Source organism: Microtus oregoni, unplaced genomic scaffold, assembly GCF_018167655.1.
Source record: "Microtus oregoni isolate MIOR12 unplaced genomic scaffold, Mior012 000134F_ref0000037, whole genome shotgun sequence".
Lineage (NCBI taxonomy): Eukaryota > Metazoa > Chordata > Mammalia > Rodentia > Cricetidae > Microtus > Microtus oregoni.
In genome coordinates, this window is record NW_024544778.1 from 1,494,124 (window position 1) to 1,515,928 (window position 21,805).

The 21,805-nt window shown below is 46.3% G+C and overlaps 1 protein-coding gene across 1 annotated transcript in view; it reads right to left on the reverse strand.

Moving 5' to 3' along the window:
- The window catches only part of LOC121444631 (ras-related protein Rab-40B), a 33,240-nt gene extending 12,921 nt beyond the window's left edge, over window positions 1–20,319 (reverse strand). The window contains exon 1 of the mRNA XM_041646519.1: window positions 20,086–20,319. Coding sequence (XP_041502453.1) covers window positions 20,086–20,230 — 145 coding nt within the window. The 5' untranslated portion in view covers window positions 20,231–20,319. The remainder of the gene's footprint in view (window positions 1–20,085) is intronic.
- Window positions 20,320–21,805: the final 1,486 nt, after the last annotated feature.

Sequence of the window (21,805 nt, forward strand, 5' to 3'; positions counted from 1 at the left end):
CTTTCTTGAATTACATATCTGTTTTTTTTCTTCTGGAACATTGTCAAGAAGATGCTAAACACTGTGAACTTGTCCCATAACTTTCTTTTCTTATTTTTCATTTCTTTCTTGTTTCTTTCTTGTTCTCAGTCTTTTTCAAATTCTGTTTCATCCTCTACCCTTTCTTTGAGATAGAGCTTCATTTCTGTTACTACTATATTTCCAGTTTCTAAGATCTGTCTTGGTTTTATTGAATCAGTCCTTTCTGAGACTCTGTTCTGGCATGAGCCAGCCATCCTGCAAACAATGTTGGACACAGCAGAAACCCAGCAACCTAAGAGTGCTGGAGAATGCCGTAACAGAGGGACTGCTCACTACATGCCCTACACGGCATGAACACTGACAACACTCACCCGGTTTAGAGGTCCTGAGCCAGCTTCCTCCCGAGGTAAGAAACAGCAAACCTGAGAAGCAGGCTTGAATGTGGAGGTCGTCTGTGGGAAATCCCACCAGCACTGGGATCCAGCCACTCTTGGAATAAGCCCTGCCATAACTGGCCAGACACATGATGTGGGGATATCTTTTCTGCTTAAACAACATTTTTTAAGTTTTTTTTTTTTCATTTTTTGAGACAGGGTTTCTCTGTGTAACAGCCCTAGCTGTCCTGGAACTAGCTCTTATAGACCAGGCTGGCCTCAAACTCACAGAGATCCACCTGTCTCTGCCTCCCGAGTGCTGCCTCAAACTCACAGAGATCTACCTGTCTCTGACTCCTGAGTTTTTAAGGAGTATATCACCACACCTGGCCTCTGCCACCCTCTTCTGGTCTCTGCATATCCACACACATACACATAAACGAAACTTTAGCACAGCAGCAAGAATTTAGATTCAGACTTGTATTATTAGAGTGGTTAGGCTGCTCCCAGATGACCAGTTCTGAAAGGGTGGGAACCCGCAGGGTTGGCCCCAGTGTGCTGGGGACTGTGAGTGACTTTCCCAGCCTTTGTGCTCCGTCCCTGTGGGGCCTTCACTTCTTCAAGGCAGTGAGTGATGAGACCTTTCCTCACAGTTCCGTCTGTCTCCAATCTGGGTGCTGTTTCCCCCGGCACCTCTCTGTAGCCCTGTGAGGATTTAGGGCAGGGCGAGTTGGGGTGCTCTCTCAGACTGTCGAAGACATTCTTAACAAAAATGCCACGAATAATGTTGATTCTAAACAACTGAGACCCATTTCCCACAGCTCTGGCGAAGGGAGTATAAGAAGCACCAGCAGATTCAGATCTGGGAAGTGTGGCTTCCTGATTCCCAGTTGTGCTGTCTCTCAGCACAGGAGGCCAGGGAGCTTTCTGGGCTCTCATGTAACTCATCAGTGAGACCCCACTCCATCACCTACCCGTCTACCCTTTCACCCCACTTCTACCGGATAGGGTAGTCACTCAAGTCAGGTAAGCGGTAAGCATAACCCACTAGGGACATGATGATCAAAACACAGATGTACACACACCATGACACCAGCAGCTTCTTCAGCTTCCCCTGGGTCTCAGTGTTCCAGGCTGGAAGTACGGACAGACCTGCCACAACTCAAGGCTCCTTGCCTGTGGGGGTACAGCCGTGTCTATTCAGCACCTTGGGTCCCACTTAACAAGGGTACTCAGCCTTTGGGCCTCAGTATAGCACCCCAGGCTAATCCTGGGGTGTCCCTTATCCCCTGTGCTCCGATGGCTTCTCACCCATCATCTCTGCCTCTACAATGCTCTGAAAGCATTCTAATTTTTAAAAAATTAATGTCAGTTAACTTTTTTTCTGACTAGGAAGTGCTATAAAAGTCAAAGTCATTTGGAATGATTCACAGCTTTTATCTTGAACATGGAAGTTGCCTTTCTAATGTTTATATAGCCAATTTTGACACCAATGTCTTCTGGCATGATTTTTAACCTTTGTGTAACCTATTTTTCTTTTTCTTTATTTTTTTAATGATTGATTTATTTATTATGTATAGAGTGTTCCACCTGCATGTGTGCCTACAGACCAGAAGAAGGCACCAAATCTCATTACAGATGGTTGTGAGCCACCATGTGGTTGCTGTGAACTGAATTCAGGACCTCTGGAAGACCAGCCAGTGCTCTTAACCTCTGAGCCATCTCCAGCCCCCTATTTTTCTTTTTAAAAAGGAAAAATTAGCATCCAACTGTCTTTGGATGAATACCTGGAGTGGCGTGGACTCTGCATTTGACCCCAGCCTTGGTTAACAGACCTAACTCTTTTGAGTTGATTACAATGAGATTCTCACAAAAAGAGCCCAGATCAGTAACTGTTGCCATACCCCAACTAACTGGAAGTCAAAAGGCCATGGAGGGAAGCTGGGGCATCAATTGGGGGCTGCTCGGGTGCTGCTATCTATGGTCAACTTGGTCTTTGGCTCTTTCCTGATGCTCCATCACTCTCTAGACCAGTGGCCCTCCACGGCCTATGGTACCTATCATTCCACAGTCCTCTACCCTGGGGCTCATCCCCACACAGGGGAGAGGCAGAGAAGACCCAGCCTTCAGGTGTCTAATCCTCCATTACCTGAGTTAGTCACACAGGCCTGATGGACTTCTAGGGTCAGAGGTCTGGTCTCCGACGGAGGGAGACCGAAACCTCTTTGCTTAGGGCACACCTGCCTCTTTCAAGATCCCTGATGCTTGGATGAGGCCTTTGCCTTGCTGTGGTGCTAGGCCTGCCTAGATCCTGACACCTGACCAGGGTCTGTGGCTCACCTCCAGCACCTCCACAGAGTCTGGATGTCAGGTCCTGGGAAAAACCACCACCAGTCCTCTGTTCAGCACCTCTCTCTCTCTCTCTCTCTCTCTCTCTCTCTCTCATCCACCCATCCATCATCTATCCATCCATCCACCCATCCATCCACCCATCCATCCATCCATCATCCATCCATCCACCCACCCATCATCCACCCATCCATCATCCATCCATTCATCAACCATCCATCCATCCATCCATCATCCATCCATCCATCCATCATCCATCCATCATCCACCCATCCATCATCCATCCATTCATCAACCATCCATCCACCCATCCATCATCCACCCATCCATCATCCATCCATCCATCCATCATCCACCCATCCATCATCCATCCATCACCCATCCATCCATCATCCATCCACCCATCCATCCATTCATCAACCATCCATCCACCCATCCATCCATCCATCCATCCATCATCCATCCATCCATCATCCACCCATCCATCATCCATCCATTCATCAACCATCCATCCACCCATCCATCCATCCATCATCCACCCATCCATCCATCCATCCATCCACCCATCCATCATCCACCCATCCATCATCCATCCATCACCCATCCATCCATCATCCATCCACCCATCCATCCATTCATCATCCATCCATCCACCCATCCATCATCCATCCATCATCCATCCATCACCCATCCACCCATCCATCCATTCATCATCCATCCATCCATCATCCATCATCCATCCATCCATCATCCATCCATCATCCATCCATCCATCATCCATCCATCCATCATCCATCCATCCATCATCCATCCATCATCCATCCATCCATCCATCATCCATCCATCCATCATCCATCCATCATCCATCCATCCATCACACATCCATCATCCATCCATCATCCATCCATCCATCCATCATCCATCCATCCATCATCCACCCATCCATCATCCATCCATCATCCATCCATCATTCATCCATCCATCCATCCATCCATCATCCATCCATCCATCATCCATCCATCACCCATCCATCCACCCATCCATCATCCATCCATCACCCATCCATCCATCATCCATCCATCACCCATCCATCCATCACCCATCCATCCATCATCCATCCATCCATCACCCATCCATCATCCATCCATCACCCATCCATCCATCATCCATCCATCCATCATCCATCCATCATCCATCCATCCATCATCCATCCATCCATCATCCACCCATCATCCATCCATCCATCCACCCATCCACCATCCATCCATCATCCATCCATCACCCATCCATCCACCCATCCATCATCCATCCATCCATCCATCATCTATCTATCTACCTACCTATCTATTATCTAATATGGCCACAAAGCACACAGACACAGAAGTCAAGGATTCACAGAGCTAATTTTAGGTTCACACAACACAAGAATCTTTCATAATCTTTCTTTAGTTTCTGAGATATTTTGCTTTATTCTGGCCAATGTTTTCTTGATATCAGCTCATCTGTTGTCTTGTTGTGTTTCTTTTGTTGTTGTTACATTTTGATCCATGAGATTGTAACACTGATGCTGTCAGTGTCAGCATAAAAAATACTATTAAAATTCATTGAATGTGGCTAACTCTGCCTATGAGGCGAGTCGGGCCAATGAGATGGCTCTGTGGGTAAGGGTGCTTGCCCCCTGCATTTGAACTCTGGGACACAATCAGCGGGAGGAGAGAACTGGCTCCTGTAAGTTTCCTTTGACCTCCACATGTGTGACATGGCCCACAATGACGTGTGTGCGCACATACACAATAAATACTGAAAAAGAATATGATTAAAATAAAGGAAACTTCTAAAACAAAGCCTGTCAGAATGCCCACTGAGTCAGAATAACAGGGTTATTAATAGAAAGATAATTTTAACCTTAAAAAAAAAAACCTCACGCACAAAAAAAGAAAAAAAATCAAACACCAAGCTATTCTCTGCACACTCAGATGAGTAAGTGATTTAGTAATCTATTTTGACTCCTCCACCAGCTGCTGCTCTCTATTTCTGGGAGTGAGTTGACAGGAATGTGCCCCTTCATACAAAAGATCACTTAGGGTGCAAATATTGATTAAATGTAATGTATAGCATGTTTGTTTCCGAGCACCTGACTTTTGAGTAATATATCGGGTCGAATCAAAATATGAGCTATCAGATTAGTTGCTGGGGATGGAGGGGTTTGGGGGCGAAGCGAATGGTCTGTAAGCAGACAGTAGTGACACTTGCACAGTAATGAGCACACTCAATGCTACTTGAATAGAATCAGTCTAAGATGGTCCACTCTGATCCCAAATATGTGATTTTTACCATATCAGAAAGAGCTTGGCCTTCTGTCTTCTCCCCAGGACACACCGCTTACCTTGTCAGCTCACTCATCTGGACAAGCGTGGTAAGGGAAGCCAAGTTCTATTTTTAGCAGCACCCTGTTCTAAATCTGCACAGAGAACACCACTGTGGTTATTGCTTATCTTAAGAAGATCTCTGTGCCCTTCCCGGGGTCCACTTTTGGTACAGCAGACACTGTATAGAACACAGCGTGTGTACAGTGGGAAGGGAAGGGCCTCATGGAACCTAGCTCAGAGGATGTGACCTGAGCTAGCAAGTCACCTGTCTGTTCTAGGTTAGGTTGGCCCATCCCTGTTACCCCAGAAGATGCCAGGATGTCATGACGTCAAGACACCGAACCTCACAAATATCCTGGGGTTAGAAAGGGCAGGAGACTGGACATATGGGGGCCTGTTGCCTTGCAGATATTTAGAATGTATGAAGGAACTGGGCTCCCAACGAGCACACAGGAGTGTTGTGCTGGTGTATGTGAGCTGTTGACCCTTGTGTGTAGTGATATTTCACTTGTATTTCAATAAACAAAGCTTGCCTGAAGTCAGAGAGTAAAACAGCCACACTGATCAGCCTTACAGACCAGGCAATGGTGGCACACACCTTAATCCCAGAAGCCACACTAGTTTGCCATAGAAACCAGGTGGTAGTGGTGCACACCTTTAATCCCAGCACTAGAGAGGAATATAAGACAGGAGGAGACAGTTCTCTGACACAATCTCATTCTGAGGATTCCTGGAGGAATTTCGGACTGAGCTAGAGGCAAGAGCCAGTGGCTGGCTGTATTGCTTTTCTGACTTTCAGGTTGAACTCCAATATCGGTCTCTGGGTTTTTATTAGACATGCTACACTAATGGGCTAAGAGCTGTGTGGTCCAGAGAACGAACATGAATATGAGAAGCCCAGGAAGAAGCATGACAGTACACACCTGTTTAACTAGGTAGTGGTGGCGCACGCCTTTAATCCTAGCACTTGGGAGGCAGAGGCAGATGGATCTCTGTGAGTTTGAGGACAGCCTGGCCTGGTCTACAGGAGGAGTGATTCCACGGTGCACGCGGGGCCCCGAGTTGCTGTCATTGCTGCTGGGAGGAAGGGACCTGGGGAGCCATACCTCCTGCTTGTCCTGTGTTGCTTGGGAGTGAGCAAAACACACTTGGTTCTTGTCTGTGAGCAAAACTTTCTGATCTAATTAGCAATGTGTTTATATGTATACATATGATTGTGTATCTGCATATATTATGATTTGTTTTATTCATTTGTTTTTAAAGGTTTATGTCTTTATTTTATGTGAGTGCTTTGTCTGCATGTATGCTTGTCCACCAACAGAGGGCATCAGATTCTGTTACAGACATTTGTAAGTCACCATGTGGCTGTTGGGACTTGAACTCAGAACCTTTAGAAGAACAGAACATCCAGTGCTCCTAATTGCTGAGCCATCTTTCCAGCTCCTCTATAGATAATTTGAATTTCCTCTAATATAGTAAAGGATGGTAAGTGGTTAATAATGTCAATTATTAGAAATAAAAGGTCACTGGAGATACTGGTAAAAATTACTTTTGTATGGGGTTGGAGAAATAACTCAGCGCTTAAGAGCACTGGCTGCTCTTGCAGAGGACCTGGGTTCAGTTCCCAGCACGTGGTGGCTAAGAAACGGCTGTAACTCCAGTGCCCTCTTCTAATCTCCATGGGCACTGGATGAACACAGCATAGATAGACATACGTGCAGGCAGAACACCCATTCACATAGAATAAAAATAAATCTTTTTTTAAAGTTACTTTCACATTTATCTTTTCTCCTTTGTAATTTAGAAAATATTACTGGAGATCTTGGACAAAGGCAACTAAAACAGATGGCCAGGGCAAAGCCTCCATGTCATGGCGAGTCTGTGGGGCTGGGGTGCCCGGTCACTATGGGACCATGAAAGCCTAGCAGGACCTGTGGTGAGGACCCTAAGCCTGAGGCTGACTTTGGAGGAGGTCCTGGGTGTCCTAGCCAACAGAGACCAACATGGGTAAGTCAAGACCAACAGCTACTAGAAAGGGGAACCCCAAGTTCTTGGTTCTGCCTTCATGAGAACGGTAGCACCAGGCTGAGGCTGTGGCTCAGCTGGTAGCATACGTACTTGTCCCAGCATCCACAAAGATCTGGACTTGACGCTCAGTCCTTCATAAACCACACACAGTGGTATATGTCTGTGATTCCAGCACTCAGGCGGTGGAGACAGGAGGATTCGAAATTCAGGGTTAGCGCCAGGTGGTGGTCCACACCTTTAATCCCAACCCTTGAGAAGCAGAGACAGGTGGATCTCAGTGAGTTTGAGGCCAGCCTGGTCTACAGAGTGAGTTCCAGGACAGCCAGGGCTATTACACAGAAAAATATGGTCTCGAAAAACAAAAAACAAAAACAAACAAACAAAAAAAAGTTCAAGGTTGTCAGGTGTGGTGGCACACACTTTAATCCCGGCATTCAGAAGGCAAAGGAAGGACAGATCTAAGAATTTGAAGTCACCTTAGTCTGCATAGAGTTCCAAGTCAGTCAGGGCTACACAGTGAGACTTTTCTCAAAAACAAAAACAACAACAACAAAAAGCCCAGGGTCACCCTTGGCTACACAGCACGCTCTTGGCCTGCCTAGAAAATCGTCTTTAAAATGGGGGTCACTGCCGTCTGTGCTGGATTGAACGGTGTTGCTCTAGACTTTATAGCTCCCTGGAATCCCAGAACCTAACCTTATTCGGAAAGAGAAATAGGGTCTTTTCAGATGTAGCCAAGATGAAGCCATAATGAATTAATTTGGGCCCCCAATCCAGTGCCTGGTATGCTTACAAGGATAAGGAGCTGAAAAGACATACGAGCCAGCCTGCCTTATGCCAAAGACCAAGGATTAATGATACCAAGAAGTGGGGTGGCAAGGAAGGGCCCTCTCCTCAGGCTGTCAGAGGGAGCAAGGCTAGCTGAGAGCTTGATTCTAGGCTCTGCCTTTCTCTCTGTTTAAGAATCACTGCAGCTATTGTAAGGCCCCATTTACGTCAATTGTCACAGCGGCTTGGGAAGCCTTCCTCCGCTAGCTGCACTTGAAGGCCCGCCCCCTCCCTCTGCTCTGCTCTTCTACAGCCTAAGGAAAGCTCTCACAGAGGAGCCCCCCTTTGCAGGTTCCTCCCACATCAGCTACCTGACCCCAAGTTTGATGGTAGTTGTGATGAACTGGCTCCACCCAAACCCCCAAACCCCCACAGACGTTCAGTGACCTCCCAACACACACAGCATTCTGAGCGGACGACACCAATTTCATCTGTGCATAGATATTATTAATCTAAGAGAGAACAGTGCAACTTCACAGCAGTCAATGCATGTTTTCCTGTTAAGATAATAACCTTTTGTATGAATAATTAATAGTCTACATGACAAGGCCAATTACTGTTTAATATGGATATTTATGAGTCTTCCTCTATAAACCTGTTTTGCTTTTATGTTATTTAAACCAATCAAACCAATCCTGCCACAACCCACAATATTAACACACGGTCAATTCAAATGTCATGTTTAGAGGAGGGCAATTAAACGTTAACTGCAGGAGGTTGGGATACACAACCCACACAGTGTAGCAACAGTTTGAGGCCGGTTTTGCCTCAGGTCAAAAACTTGAGGAGCATTGGCGAGGGCCTATGCAATTTTTTTTTTTTTTTTTTTTTTTTTTTTTTTTTTGCTTCTCTGTGGTTTTGGAGCCTGTCCTGGAACTAGCTCCTGTAGACCAGGCTGGTCTCGAACTCACAGAGATCTTCCTGCCTCTGCCTCCAGAGTGCTGGGATTAAAGGTGTGCGTGCGCCACCACCGCCCAGCCCTATGTATTTCTTATTTTTTTGTTTGTTTGTTTGTTTGTTTTTGTTTTTCGAGACAGGGTTTCTCTGTGGCTTTGGAGCCTGTCCTGGAACTAGCTCTGTAGACCAGCCTGGTCTCGAACTCACAGAGATCCGCCTGCCTCTCCCTCCTATGTAATTCTTTATCAGCAACATTATGGGATTCTTTCTAAGACAGGACCACCAGCAGCTAGTACCAGGCAGACCCTGCTGGGACCACAGCACCCTGGGCTTTGGCTTGACTGTCAAGCTCTGACACTAACACACAAAAGGAGCATCTCTCTGCCTGGGCTCCTGATGGTGCAAGTGTATTTGCTGTCACTCTGCCAGCGGAGGCTAGGGAATAGAAATCACAGGGCAGTTTCCCCATTAGCTAGGGATCCAAGACTCAACTGTCTACCTGGTGGAATTCTGTAAACTGTGTATCTGAATTCGATACAATATGTTCAGAGTCTAACAATCAGTGGGCTTGTGTACCTGAATTCAATACAATGTGTTCAGAGTCTAACAATCAGTGGGCTTGTGTATCTGAATTCAATACAATATATTCAGAATCTAATAATCAGTGGGCTGGAGAGATGGCTCTATGGTTAAGAGCACTGGCTGCTCTTGCAGAGAAACTGAGTTCAATTCCACAACCATTGGTAATTCCGGATTCAGGAGACTCAGCGCCCCCTTATGCCTTTAAGTACTACGTGCATGTGGTATACAGGCACACATCTGAGGTCAGACACCCTGACCCACTGTCCAAAGTCCAAATTCTTCTTTCATGGATGTAAAATGTCTAAGATGCCACAAGATTACCACTGTTTTAGCCATGTTCAAACAGTGGTTCTTTGTGTAGGTTGTTCCAGCATATAGGAGGAAAAGCCAGATTCACAGACGGCTGTTCATTCAGGAAAACAAGCAACACTAATGATGCAAGCAATTTGCTAAATTGGTGTATTATCACAGAAAGTCCTATTCTAAGTCTGTCACTCTACCAAGACGGTGCAATTACATTTTGTTTTGTACGGTATACAATAACGGTTTTCTGTCTTGGTGTCAATTTTTCAATAAAGTTTTAATTGTGGAGTTAAAAAAGGAAATTAAGATCGATGATAGCTATGGGGGCACATGCCTTTGATTAAAACTCAGAAGAGGAAGGCAGATCTCTCTGAGTTCAAGGCCAGCCTGGTCTTCATAGTGAGTTCCAGTTAGAAATACATAGTGAAACTATGTCTCAAAACTAAAACAACAGCAACAACTAAACCCCCTCCCAACCCCAAATATCATGGAATGCCAAGTCCAGTTTAGAAAAAACAAAGCATGTAGCCAAATTCATTCACAAAAGAAAAACAATGCTGTGGGCTAGCGAGATGAAGAGATGAATGGTTCAGAGAATGAAGGCACTTATCAAGCCTGATGACCTGAAGCCCCTTCCCAGAACACACATGGCAGAAGGGAGACAGCCAGTTCCCATAAATTGTGTTGTCCTAAACTTCATGCCACGGCATATGGCATGCATTTAGATACATGATAAATAAACAAAATGTTAAAAGAAGAAAAATCATGCTGTGAAAAAATAAAAATAAAATCATCTAAATGACCCAAAGATCATACACATAGTTCCATACTTATGAACTGTACATGCCAACAAAACTTGGAAAAAAGAGTGAGTTGATGAGATGGTTCAGTAGTTGTTCTTCCAGAGGCCCCAGATTCGGTTTCCAGAACCCACATGGTGGCTAACAACCCCCTGTAAATCCAGTTCCTGGGGATCCGGGGATCCAGTGCCCCTTTGTGATCTCTGTGACCACTGCATGTATATGGTACACAGATACACAGGCTAAACACCCTAATGCATTTTTTAAAAAGAGAAAACTCTATCCACTTCTTTGAGGTCAACATTATACCAGGTACTGGAGACACAGCTGCTTATGAACCAAGAAGCAATTACTTCACTATAACAACCCCACAACCCACCAGAAAGGACAACAGACAATACCACCGTGGAGGTCAGGTGGAGACAGATGAGATGACCTAATGCCAACGGGCCTCCCGGAGACTGTTTCTTGGATAATCCGTGCTGATGCTTCTTCCCCCACACCCTTGAGTAATAAAGGGCTGACGGTGAGACCCAAAGCTTATTACAAATTCTTAAAAGCCTTAAAAGGGCGAGATCAGCTGGAATGAACCAACTTTGAGATAACATAAAAAGTGAAGAAATTCCTGTGAGCTGCATTTTTATGTCATAAACATTTTTTTTTTAAAAAAAAATGAGGTAGAGTCTCACGTCTCTCAGCTAGCTTGACCTTCACCTTGCACTTCAGATCCACTTCTACTACCTGAGTGACAGGATCATAGGTGTGTAAACCCAAAACTTCACGCCCGTTAGGCAAGCATTCTATCTACATACCCAGTCCACATACCAAGTCTCAAATAAATACTCTTGAAAATTATTTTGAGGCTGGGGTCATGGTTCAGTGGACAAATGCATCTGCTGTAAAACCAGATGTCCAGCCCAGGATTCACATAGTGGAAGGAGAGAACTGACTCCTTCAAGTTGTCCTCTACATGTGAGCTGTAGCGCGCGCGCACACACACACACACACACAAATGTAAACATTTCAAAAATAAATAAAAAATTATTTATGACTCTGTAGGTAGGACCTTCATCTCATGCGTTTTTAAGTGTAAGTCTGTGGGACACTGCAGAATTTTTCAGCGTTTTATTTGTACGTAATCTTTTTCTCTGAGGGTAGCAAATTAAGCAAGGTACATGTGGGAATAAAGTTTGAAACATAGTTTAAAAATCTTATACTGCAAAAAGCACCCGCAGCCTGCGCATGCGTGTTGACATGGCCCATTGCGCTAGATGCCCAGAGCTGCACTCCTCCCACCTAAGATTTGCAAGTTCAAGACTCATGGGGCTGCAGAGTGAATGCAAGGCTAGGCTCGACAACCTAGTAAGAAGCCGTCTCAAAACCAGAGAGTAACCAAAGGAGACATGGCATGGTAGCACACACCTTTAATACTTTAATACTCCAGAGGCAGAGGCAGTCAGACCTCTGTGAGTTCCAGGCCAGCCAGAGCTACATAGCAAAACCCTGTATCAAAAAACACAAGAAGCCAGATGGTGGTGGTGCACACCTTTAATCGTAGCACTCAGGAGGCAGAGGCAGGCCGATCTCTGTGAGTTCGAGGACAGCCTTGTCTACAAGAGCTATTTCCAGGACAGGCTCCAAAACTACAGAGAAACCTTGTCTCAAAAACCAAATAATAATAATAATAATACAAAATAAACAAGACTAAAAAAAACAAAACCCAAACAACAACAAAAGCAAACAAATGAAAAAAGAGGGCTATATTTGAGCAATGCCTAGCACATAGGAGGCCCTAGGCTCACTACCAGTACCACACACAGACGCAAATGCAGCTTTATTGTTTTCAAGTACACAGAAGCATTTCTCAACATTAAAAAACATTGCATTGAAAGGAATGTTCATACGTGGCGCCACGGTCTGTAAAGGAGTAGGAGAGCAGGCCCTCTTTAGGGAGCTTCTCCAGAGGGCACGGGTTCAGGTCGGAACTCTTGAGTTCACACCGGGAAGCGATGACTTTATACAACGTGTTTTAAGTCTTAAACAGGTTGCCATGGGAAACCTGCAGGGTAGCTATGTAAATGAGCAAATGCAGGGTTGCCTGCAGAACAGAAAGAGGAGGAAACGACAGCTCTGGGAGGAACATTTGTCAGGAGCAAAAAGAAAGGGGAAAAGATTACAACTGGGTCACTGACTAAGGAAGCCTTAGTGCCCCTTGTATGGACGGAGCGTTAAGGAAAGGGGCTTTCCTGAACATTATTTCTTAGAGCGAGACTTCTGAGTGGTGGGGGATATAGCAAAGTTCCCTGAGCCCCCCTCCCCTTCCTGTCCATATCCTGGCTCTTCCACGCATCTCCATATAGCGGAGGCCACTTTACAATCTTAAGGGCATTATTCACCCTCTCGGGGCCTGATAATATAACTTGTCCCCCTAAATGATTCTTTTGTTTTGTTTTTTGAGATACGGTTTCTCTGTAGCTTTAGAGCCTGTCCTGGAACTAGCTCTTGTAAGACCAGGCTGGCCTCGAACTCACAGAGATCCGCCTGCCTCTACCTCCAGAGTGCTGGGATTAAAGGCGTGCGCCACCACAGCCCGGCTCTCTAAATGATTCTTGTATACTCTCAATACATGGGAATTATTATTATCTCTTGGTGAAAATGAAATTTGAAAAAAAAAATAGGGAGATTTTTCCTGAGAAGAAGGAGCTGGAAGGGCTGGAGAGATGGCTCGGTGGTTAACAGCACTGGCTGCTCTTTCAAAGGACTGGGCTCAATTTCCAGCACTCACATGGTAGCTCACAACTGTTTGTAATTCACCTGTGAGTGATCTGACAGCCTCACACAGATATACGTGCAGGCAAACACCAATGCACGTAAAACAAAAATAAATAAATCATAAAAAAAGGAGCTGGAGACACAGCCAAGAAGGGAAGTAGTCAGGGAACATGGCATGCCTGTTCTGCTGGAAGCATTTGGGAAGCAACAGATGTAGTATTTGGGGTCTGTTTAATCCACTTCCCTTCCCTAATGAAATTCATAAAATACAGAACAGTCCTCCATCTGGGAAAGGAGGGTCAGGAGCTGGTGTGGGACATACCAGCCACTGAGGCAAAGGGGAGAACCTGTCGTGGGATATGCATAAAAACTACCAGCCCTGTTCCTCCTGTGCCTACTTGGGAAAGAATAAACAGAACATTCCAGAAAGGTTGAACTGGAGGCCCGCTTGCTGGTCAGGAGAGAGAACCTTGGGAGAGATCAGGACACCATAGTCACTGCAGGAACGGAAGACAGGTCCCTTGGGAAACAGGCACCATAGCAAGGGTCCTCATAGGTGGCAGGACCCTGAACCCAAGACCCTTTGCCTTCCAGCTGCCGGACAAAGGACAGCAAAAGGACCAAGTCATTACGCTAACGAGAACACACCTCATAGGACTCCCTCAGCAAGACAGGAGGAGCTTGCATGAATGAGGCATGCTCAGAGGGGTGCAAACCAGCTGCCACGGTTTGGATGACTGTCCCCAGCAGCCTGCATGCTTTGGTGTGCTCTTAGGGTGACACTTTTGGTAATGGATGGAGCCTTGAGCCGGCTGGTGTGAAGTCTTGGGTCACGGTGGAATCTCAGCTGCCTCTTTGCTCTTCTTTTGCTTTCTGTTTGAGGAGATAAGGGGCTTTCCTCCTCCCATGCCCTCATCCTGATGTACTTACTGCCTTGCACCAGGCTCAAAGCGTCAGGGCCAGCTGGTCACGGATTAAATCTCCAGAACTGTGAATTAAACCTTTAGTCTTTATAAAGCCAACACCTCAGCTATTTGTTATAGAAACGGGAAGCCGGCTAACATACAGACCAACTGCTCAGGCCCAGAGTACTCCAAGGGCTGTTGTCAAAGAGGTGGCACAGAGGAGGGAAGACATTTCTCCAACTGGTTAGCTAACTGTCAAAAAATTACAAAATGTGGGTTGATTTCTGTGTTCACTGTTTTTGTTTTTCTGTCAGCTTAACAGAGGTTAGAGTCATCTGAGAAGAGAGAATCCCAGCTGAAAGAATCACCCACTACACTGGGCTGTAGGCAAACCTGCGGGCCTTTTCCTGATTGATGATCGATGTGGAAGGACCTGCCTACTGTGGGTAGTGCCATCCCTTTGCAGGTGGCCCTCTGTATATACATAAAACAACTGAGCAAGCCAGTCAGTAGCATTCCTCCACGACGGCTGCCTTAGGTCCTGCTTTGAGTTCCTGTCCTGACTTTCCTTTATGATGGACTGCAAGATGAAATAAAACTTTCCCAAATTGCTTTTGGTCATGATACTTCTCACAGCAATACAAAAAAAAAACAAAACAAAAAAAGACAAATAAACAAGACAATCACTCATACCACATCCTAACTGGAAGACAGCTATCGGTATCAAAGGTAGACCAACAGCTTTTAGAGGGGAACATTTTCACTGCGTGTCAATAGGACACAAAACTCACCTCCAACCATGAGGCATTGGTAGTCTTGGTTATGTTAAAATCAGAGTCTTCTGTTTGCTCAAAAGGATTGACAAAATGCTCCCAGGGAGAGTCACTATGCACAGGGCAAGTAACTAACACAAGACTCATAGACATATTTTTAAACACTCCCACCAATCACTAAAAATAATCAAGCTCCATGAAAAAAAGCCAAAGCCCTGCATATTTGATAAAACAAGAAATAAAAAATGAAAATGTATTTAATTTCATTAGCCAACAGAAAATAAAAATCCTAAACAAATGCTTAAAAATATTTCTGTGTCAGCCGGGCGGTGGTGGCGCACGCCTTTAATCCCAGCACTCGGGAGGCAGAGGCAGGCGGATCTCTGTGAGTTCGAGACCAGCCTGGTCTTACAAGAGCTAGTTCCAGGACAGGCTCCAAAACCACAGAGAAACCCTGTCTCGAAAAACCAAAAAAAAAAAAAAAAATATTTCTGTGTCATTTTGAGGTTGGATCTCATGTAGCCCAGGCTGGCCTTGAACTTTCTATATATCCAAGGATGATCTTGAACTCCTAATTTTCCTGCTTCAAGCTGACCTCTTAAATGCTGAGATTGCCATTCTATGCCACTACATCTAGGTTTTTCATTTTGTTTTGTCTTGTTTTGTTTCCTCTGTATAACAGCCCTAGTTGTCCTGGAATTAGCTCTTGTGGACCAGGCTGGCCTCAAACTCACAGAGATCCACTACCTCTGCCTCCCAAGGGCTGGGATTAAAGGCGTGCGCCACCACCACCTGGCTTATTTTGTTTCTTTAATGTGGTGTTGAGGAGCAACTCTTGGCCTTCATGCACGTTAGGAAAGCACTCTGCCAAACGAGCTACATCCCCTAGACCTTACACTAAAATAAACAAAAGAGGGACTGGAGAGATGGCTCAGTAGCTAAGAGCCCATGATGCTCTTTTGAAGAACCTGGGTTTGGTTCCCAGCCCCCACATATAGCTCACAACTTTCCATAATTCCAGTCCCAGGGAATCCAACATCTTCTTCTGATATTCATGGGCACCAGGCATCTATGTGGAGTACTTACGTGCACGAAGGCAAAATACTCAGAACAATTTTTAAAAAAAAATCTAAAATCAAGCAAAAGAGAACAGCTAAAATGTAAAAGGAAAGTATTAAAGTGTTGGTGAGGGTATAAGTCACCACAGCTCTTGTAGAAATGTATGCACCAGAGTTAAATGTATGTGTAAGTATTCACGTCTGGTGTGTGCGTGTGTGTGTGTGTGTGTGTGTGTGTGTGGTTATGGGAACTGAGCCCATGGTCACACATATGGAAAGGCACATGCTGTATGACTAAGCTACACACTCAGCCCCACACACGTGTCTTAAACTCAGCATTGCTAACAGAAGTGAAAAAGACAAGCACTACACAGTGCACAGCAAAGAAAACCATTATCATCAGTAACTGGAAACCACACTCATTCCCATAACCAGCAGGACCGGCAAGCCATAGTGTGGCCACATAAAGGATTTACAAACAAGAACCTCATATGCATATAGGAGCCAGAGAAGCACTCACAGAGGAGCAGACGCTGTGGGATTCTCTTTTCCACCGTGTAGATTCAGGCAAGAGTGACCTATTCTGTCAAAATCCAGGATTGTGCTTATATTGAGGGGCATGCTGGGACTGGTAGAGGGGAGGCTGGCAGAATTGCATCTTAATCTGGATGCTGGTAACATGGCATGTTAGGGTTGTGAAGTTCGCTAAGCCGTGTAACAGCAGAATGTGTACCATTCTACAGCACATGTCACCCCAAAAACGTTAAGAGTAGCGGAAGCGTGACAAAGGACCAAGGGACAAAAGAAAGTCCCTTCTGCCTGCTTTGACAACACAGTGGACTTACAAAAACTTCAAGTCAGTAAACTATGAACTCAAATAGATATTTGACACTTTTTACTTTAAAGTTTCATTTATGTTTACTTTCTGTGTATTAACGATTTGCCGGCATGCAGGTATGTGTAGCCTGTGCTTGCCTGGTGCCTTCAGAGGCCAGACGAACACGTCAGATCTGTAGGAACTACAGTTACAGGCAGTTGTGAGTTCCAGCACCATGTGGGTGCTGGACACGGAACCCAGGTCCTCTGGAAGAGCAGTGAGTGCTCTTAACTGAACCATCTCCACAGTCCCTCAAGGAGATTTTTAATGAAACGTGAAAACTGTTTAAATTGAAAAGAGGAATATAGCAAAAATAAAGAAAAACTTTGGAATGACATCATTCCTCAATTAAAAACTAAGTTGGAAATAACTGTAAATAATTTACTAAAAGCAAAATGCTCAATAAAGAAAGACAAGCTAGCCAGGTGGTGGTGCCACGCACCTTTAATCCCAGCACTTGGGAGGCAGAAGCAGGCAGATCTCTGAGAGTTTGAGGCCAGCCTGGCCTATAAAGAAAAAAAAAGAACAACATAGTGACTGCATTTGGACAATACACAGACGTCCAGCATAAAACTGCAGGGAAGAACAGCAGGTATCTCATCAATGTGCACGCTCAAGCCTCATAATCTGTGAATGTGTTAGGTTGAAGATGGAATTAAAGTTGGTAATAGAAAGTATTAAGACAGAGATATTGTCCCAGATCGTCTAAGTGCACAAAAGTTATCACAGGGTCTGTGGAAGTGGAAAGGAAGGCAGAAAAATTCATGTCAGAGTGAAGGGAAATGAGAAAGACACAATGGCTGCCAATGGCGCTGAAGACCAAGAGAGGGGCTCGGAGCCCTGGGGTGCAGGAAGGTTCTAGGAGTTGAGAAAGACAAGCTAGAAGACTCTATCCTTGAGTTCCATGTCCTACTTATGCCTTGCCTTTAGGTCAGCCAAACTGTAGATTACCAGACCCAAAACTGTGAGAGAATACACTTCTGTTGTTTTAAGACAGCTGGTAGTCATTTTTCGTAACAGCATACAAGAAACTAATACAAAACCAATAGAAGAAATTTTTATGGACATAAGAACAAATTCCTCTGAAATTAAGAAAATATTTTTTTAATCTAGGAACTCAGAATATCTAATATACCAAAACCTCTGAGTCATGGCCTGATTAAGCAAGGAACTGTAAGGCAAAGAAAAACAGTCTTCAGAAATTCCTGAAGAAATGGCAGACTACCCATCTAGGAAGTCAGTTGACTGGAGGCTTTCACCATGACAACATCAACTACTAGACAGACAGTGAACAAGTTCCCAGGTGTTGAGGGAAAAGAGCAGTCTAGTCTAGGAACACTATGTACAGCCAAGGCATCGTCCAAAGACAGACAATGGTGTTCTCAGTGCAAGCAACTCAAGAAAGCTCTTAGTCTTTCCTGGATAACTGGTAACGAGAAGCAGCTAGTCAAGAGGTGAAGCGGCACCACAAAGAACCTGGAAGTAAGCTATGCTTCAAAGGGTTAGCCAGTGCTGAATCCAGGTGAACACTGCACAAACACCAAGCACCCTGATATTAGAGCCACAATACAGACTCGAGGGTTATGAACCTTGGCAGTATGAGAATTGCAAAGTGGGCTACAAAACCAGGATATGGGTGGGAGAGTGGAGCGTGATGCTGCAAACATCCCCCCCGCCCCCTGCCAAAGCACCGAGAGTCTCACGATGAAATGTCTGTCGTCCTGATAACAGCATAATGGCCCCATCCTCAAAATGGTGTTTCTCCCCCATTTATTTATATTTCTTCTTTCTTTTCTCCTCTCCCCTCTTTTCTCCCTCCTATTCTGTTTTCTTTACCCCCTCTCCCAGAAAGGGTCTCACATTGTAACCCAGGCTAGCTTCAAATTCATGTCCATTTAACCCCCTCTGCTTCTTGAATGCTGGGATTACAGATGTGAGCCACCATACCTGGCCTGTTCTTCCTACTCCCTTTTCTTAGCCCTAGAAGAAATATTTAGTAAATCAAAAGTCCACAAAGGCCACAGCTATGGTATCTTTCTCAGCCACGTCGACAATAAAATATGAAGGAAAGCAACAGAAGCTCAGAGGGCCTTGCTCAGTCTAACCAGGCTGCTCACATGTCATCAACGTCTTCCTCACTGCCCACATTAGTCAGCTACTGAGGGACTCATATCCCCTTTGGGGTTCTCTAAATGTTTGACTCTTCCTCTGCTGAGGCCAGTGCCTCATTGAGCACCCAGACCTGAAGACGGGACTGTGGATACATGCCTGCTCTTGGGGTAGCGCTGTCCAACAGAACTTTGCCCTAAAGGTCTAAATCTGTGCCGTCCAGGCTGGCAGTTACCGACCCTGGACCACACGCTTTTTAGAGCCTTGCTAACCCATGTGGCATTGCCAGGGGGCTGGAGATGCCTGCAAGCCCGGAGGACGGAGGTCTGTCCTAGAAAGGTGAGTTGAAACCTCACGATGATACCAAAAGGCAATTACAATAGTCTTTCTCCACAGCCACAGTATAAGGGAGGCGTCACCACATGACTATTTTTGTATGTCTGGCCCAGGTTTCTGCCCCAGTGTTTTCTTCCTCTGGGGTGCAGGGTCTCAAACCTCAAACTTCTAGGGCACACTGCTCACTGCCCTCAAGCCAGAGGCTCTCCAGTCTTATCTGTGCCCAGTCTCCCGAGCCTCTTAGTTGGGCACCTTCCTACACTCAAGCCAGATCCACAGGGTCACTGAGGCGCCTCCTCCTAGAAGTCCTGTCCACTAGAACAGGGAGCCCCAGTGTTAGGTGCTTGGAACACGAGGCTCAAGCCTAGTCTTGTTACTCTCTGCTTGCAGTCCCACGCACCAAAAGGTCACGGCCCCGGAGCCCGTGGACTCTTCTGTTCCCTAGTCCGCTGCCTCTCTGCCCACACCTCCCGCAATCCCACTCACTTCTCCCAGACAGGTCGCTCGCACCTGCGGTCTCCCTCGACACCCACCCCGAGCCGCTTTGCGGACTCTGCCCACAGCGCGCAGTCTACCCCAGCATGCGGGACCTAGCCCTGCCCAGTCGCTCCGTGGGCTACACCCACTCTGGAGCGGCCGCTCGCACCGAGACCCCAGCTATGTGCCTCCGGGTGCTGCGACCGCGCTCCCGCCGCCGCGCTCACCCGCCGGGTGGCCATAAGGAGACTCGGCTGCTCCGTCCTGCAAGCTGGCCAGGATCTCGCCCTTGCCCACGTCGCTGTCGCCCACCAGCAGGAACTTAAGTAGAAAATCGTAGGCCCGCACAGGGCTGCCCAGGGCGCTCATCATGCCGGCCTGGCCACCCCTCCCATACCGGCCCCAAGCTGCGCGCAGGCGGCTGCGGGTCCCCGAGCTCCGCGGGGAACGCGTTTGCTCCACCGGCCAGGGGCGCTTGACAGCCGCAGCGCCCCGCCCACCCTTCCTCGTCATTGGTGAGTCGCAGTTGCTGAGGTGGATACACATGCTTATTGGCTAGCAAGCTCGTCCATCTAGTTCTTAACGCCTCTGCACCTCGCCTACCGCCTCTCTTGGGAGGACTTGTTGCCTCGACCAATGGAGATCCGGAGGCGGTGATGGGCCGTGCCAGAAGGAAGAGGAGGCGGGAGGCCTGCTTCCACAACCAATGGAAGAGAGGGATGGCGAGGAAAGGCGTGGCCAATGTCACTCCTCCCGGTGAGCTAGTGCACAGCGGGAGCAGGCTTCAGATTGGTGTGTGGGAAGTGAGACCCTGCCTGGTAACAAGGATTTACCCCGCAACTCCACAGAACTTCGAATGCTAGCATAAGAGCTGTGCACGTGTCCGTGTGGGCATCAGATGGAACTAAAAGATACAGGCAGTTGTGAGTTCCAGGACCAAGTGGACACATGGACGCTTGCACCCTGGTGTGAGCGCATGGGTGCCTCAAGGTCTCCGTGGGTTTCTCTGTTGATGCATATCAGTGTATCTACTTGTGTGTGCATCGCGTGCCTGTGAAGAACATGCTGGCAACACATGTTGGGGACTTGCCTGTCTTTGACCTTCTCTTAACCCCTAGGGAGTAGTGGACGTTTGGACAAGCCCGGCTCTGTGCTCTGGGGCTTCTCACCAGTAGGCACTAAGTTACATAGAGTAATTGTAGTTTAGCATCTCCGCTACATCTTCGATACAATCTGAAATGGAAGAGCTTCTTACACTCTGTGCCCTCTGTTTTATTAAGGAGCATATTGTACTGGTTCGTTCAGTTCCAGGAGTGGGTGGAAAAGAAATAGCGGTGGAAGAAAATTATCAAAGTGTTTGTGGACACTGTTCTAAGAGGAATGACTGTCCGCAGCTTCAGAACAAGGATGTTTTGACGCAGAACAGGCTGGTCTTCGAGCAAGGTGAAGGCTGCTTCCCTGCAGGACCATTAATTACCCCTTCAGAAAGAGTTGATCACAATAATCCCTAGTTACAAAATATGGTTGCTAGTTTAGAATGGGTAATTGAGACAGGGTTTCCCTGTGTAACCTTGTCTGTCCTGGAACTTGCTCTGTAGACCAGGTTGGCACCAAGATCTGCCTGACTCTGTCTCCTGAGTTCTGGTATTAAAGACATGCTCCACCACTACCTAGGGCTAGGATGGGTGATCCTGCTGAGTCGGTTCTGACTCAGAACAAGACTATCTTTGACTTAAGGCCACACTGTTACTAACCAAGATAAACCCTAGCTGCAGCACCAAGACTTTGCAACATTGTCTGTTCACATAGAAAAACCTCCCTTAAAGAGCTCTTTTGAATGCCTATGCCTAGACAGCCTTTCCCTATTGTTTTGCAAGCTGTAGTTGTTACACAGTGCATCAAGTAAATCCTACTTTTGCCCTCTTCTGTCACAATACCTATCTCACC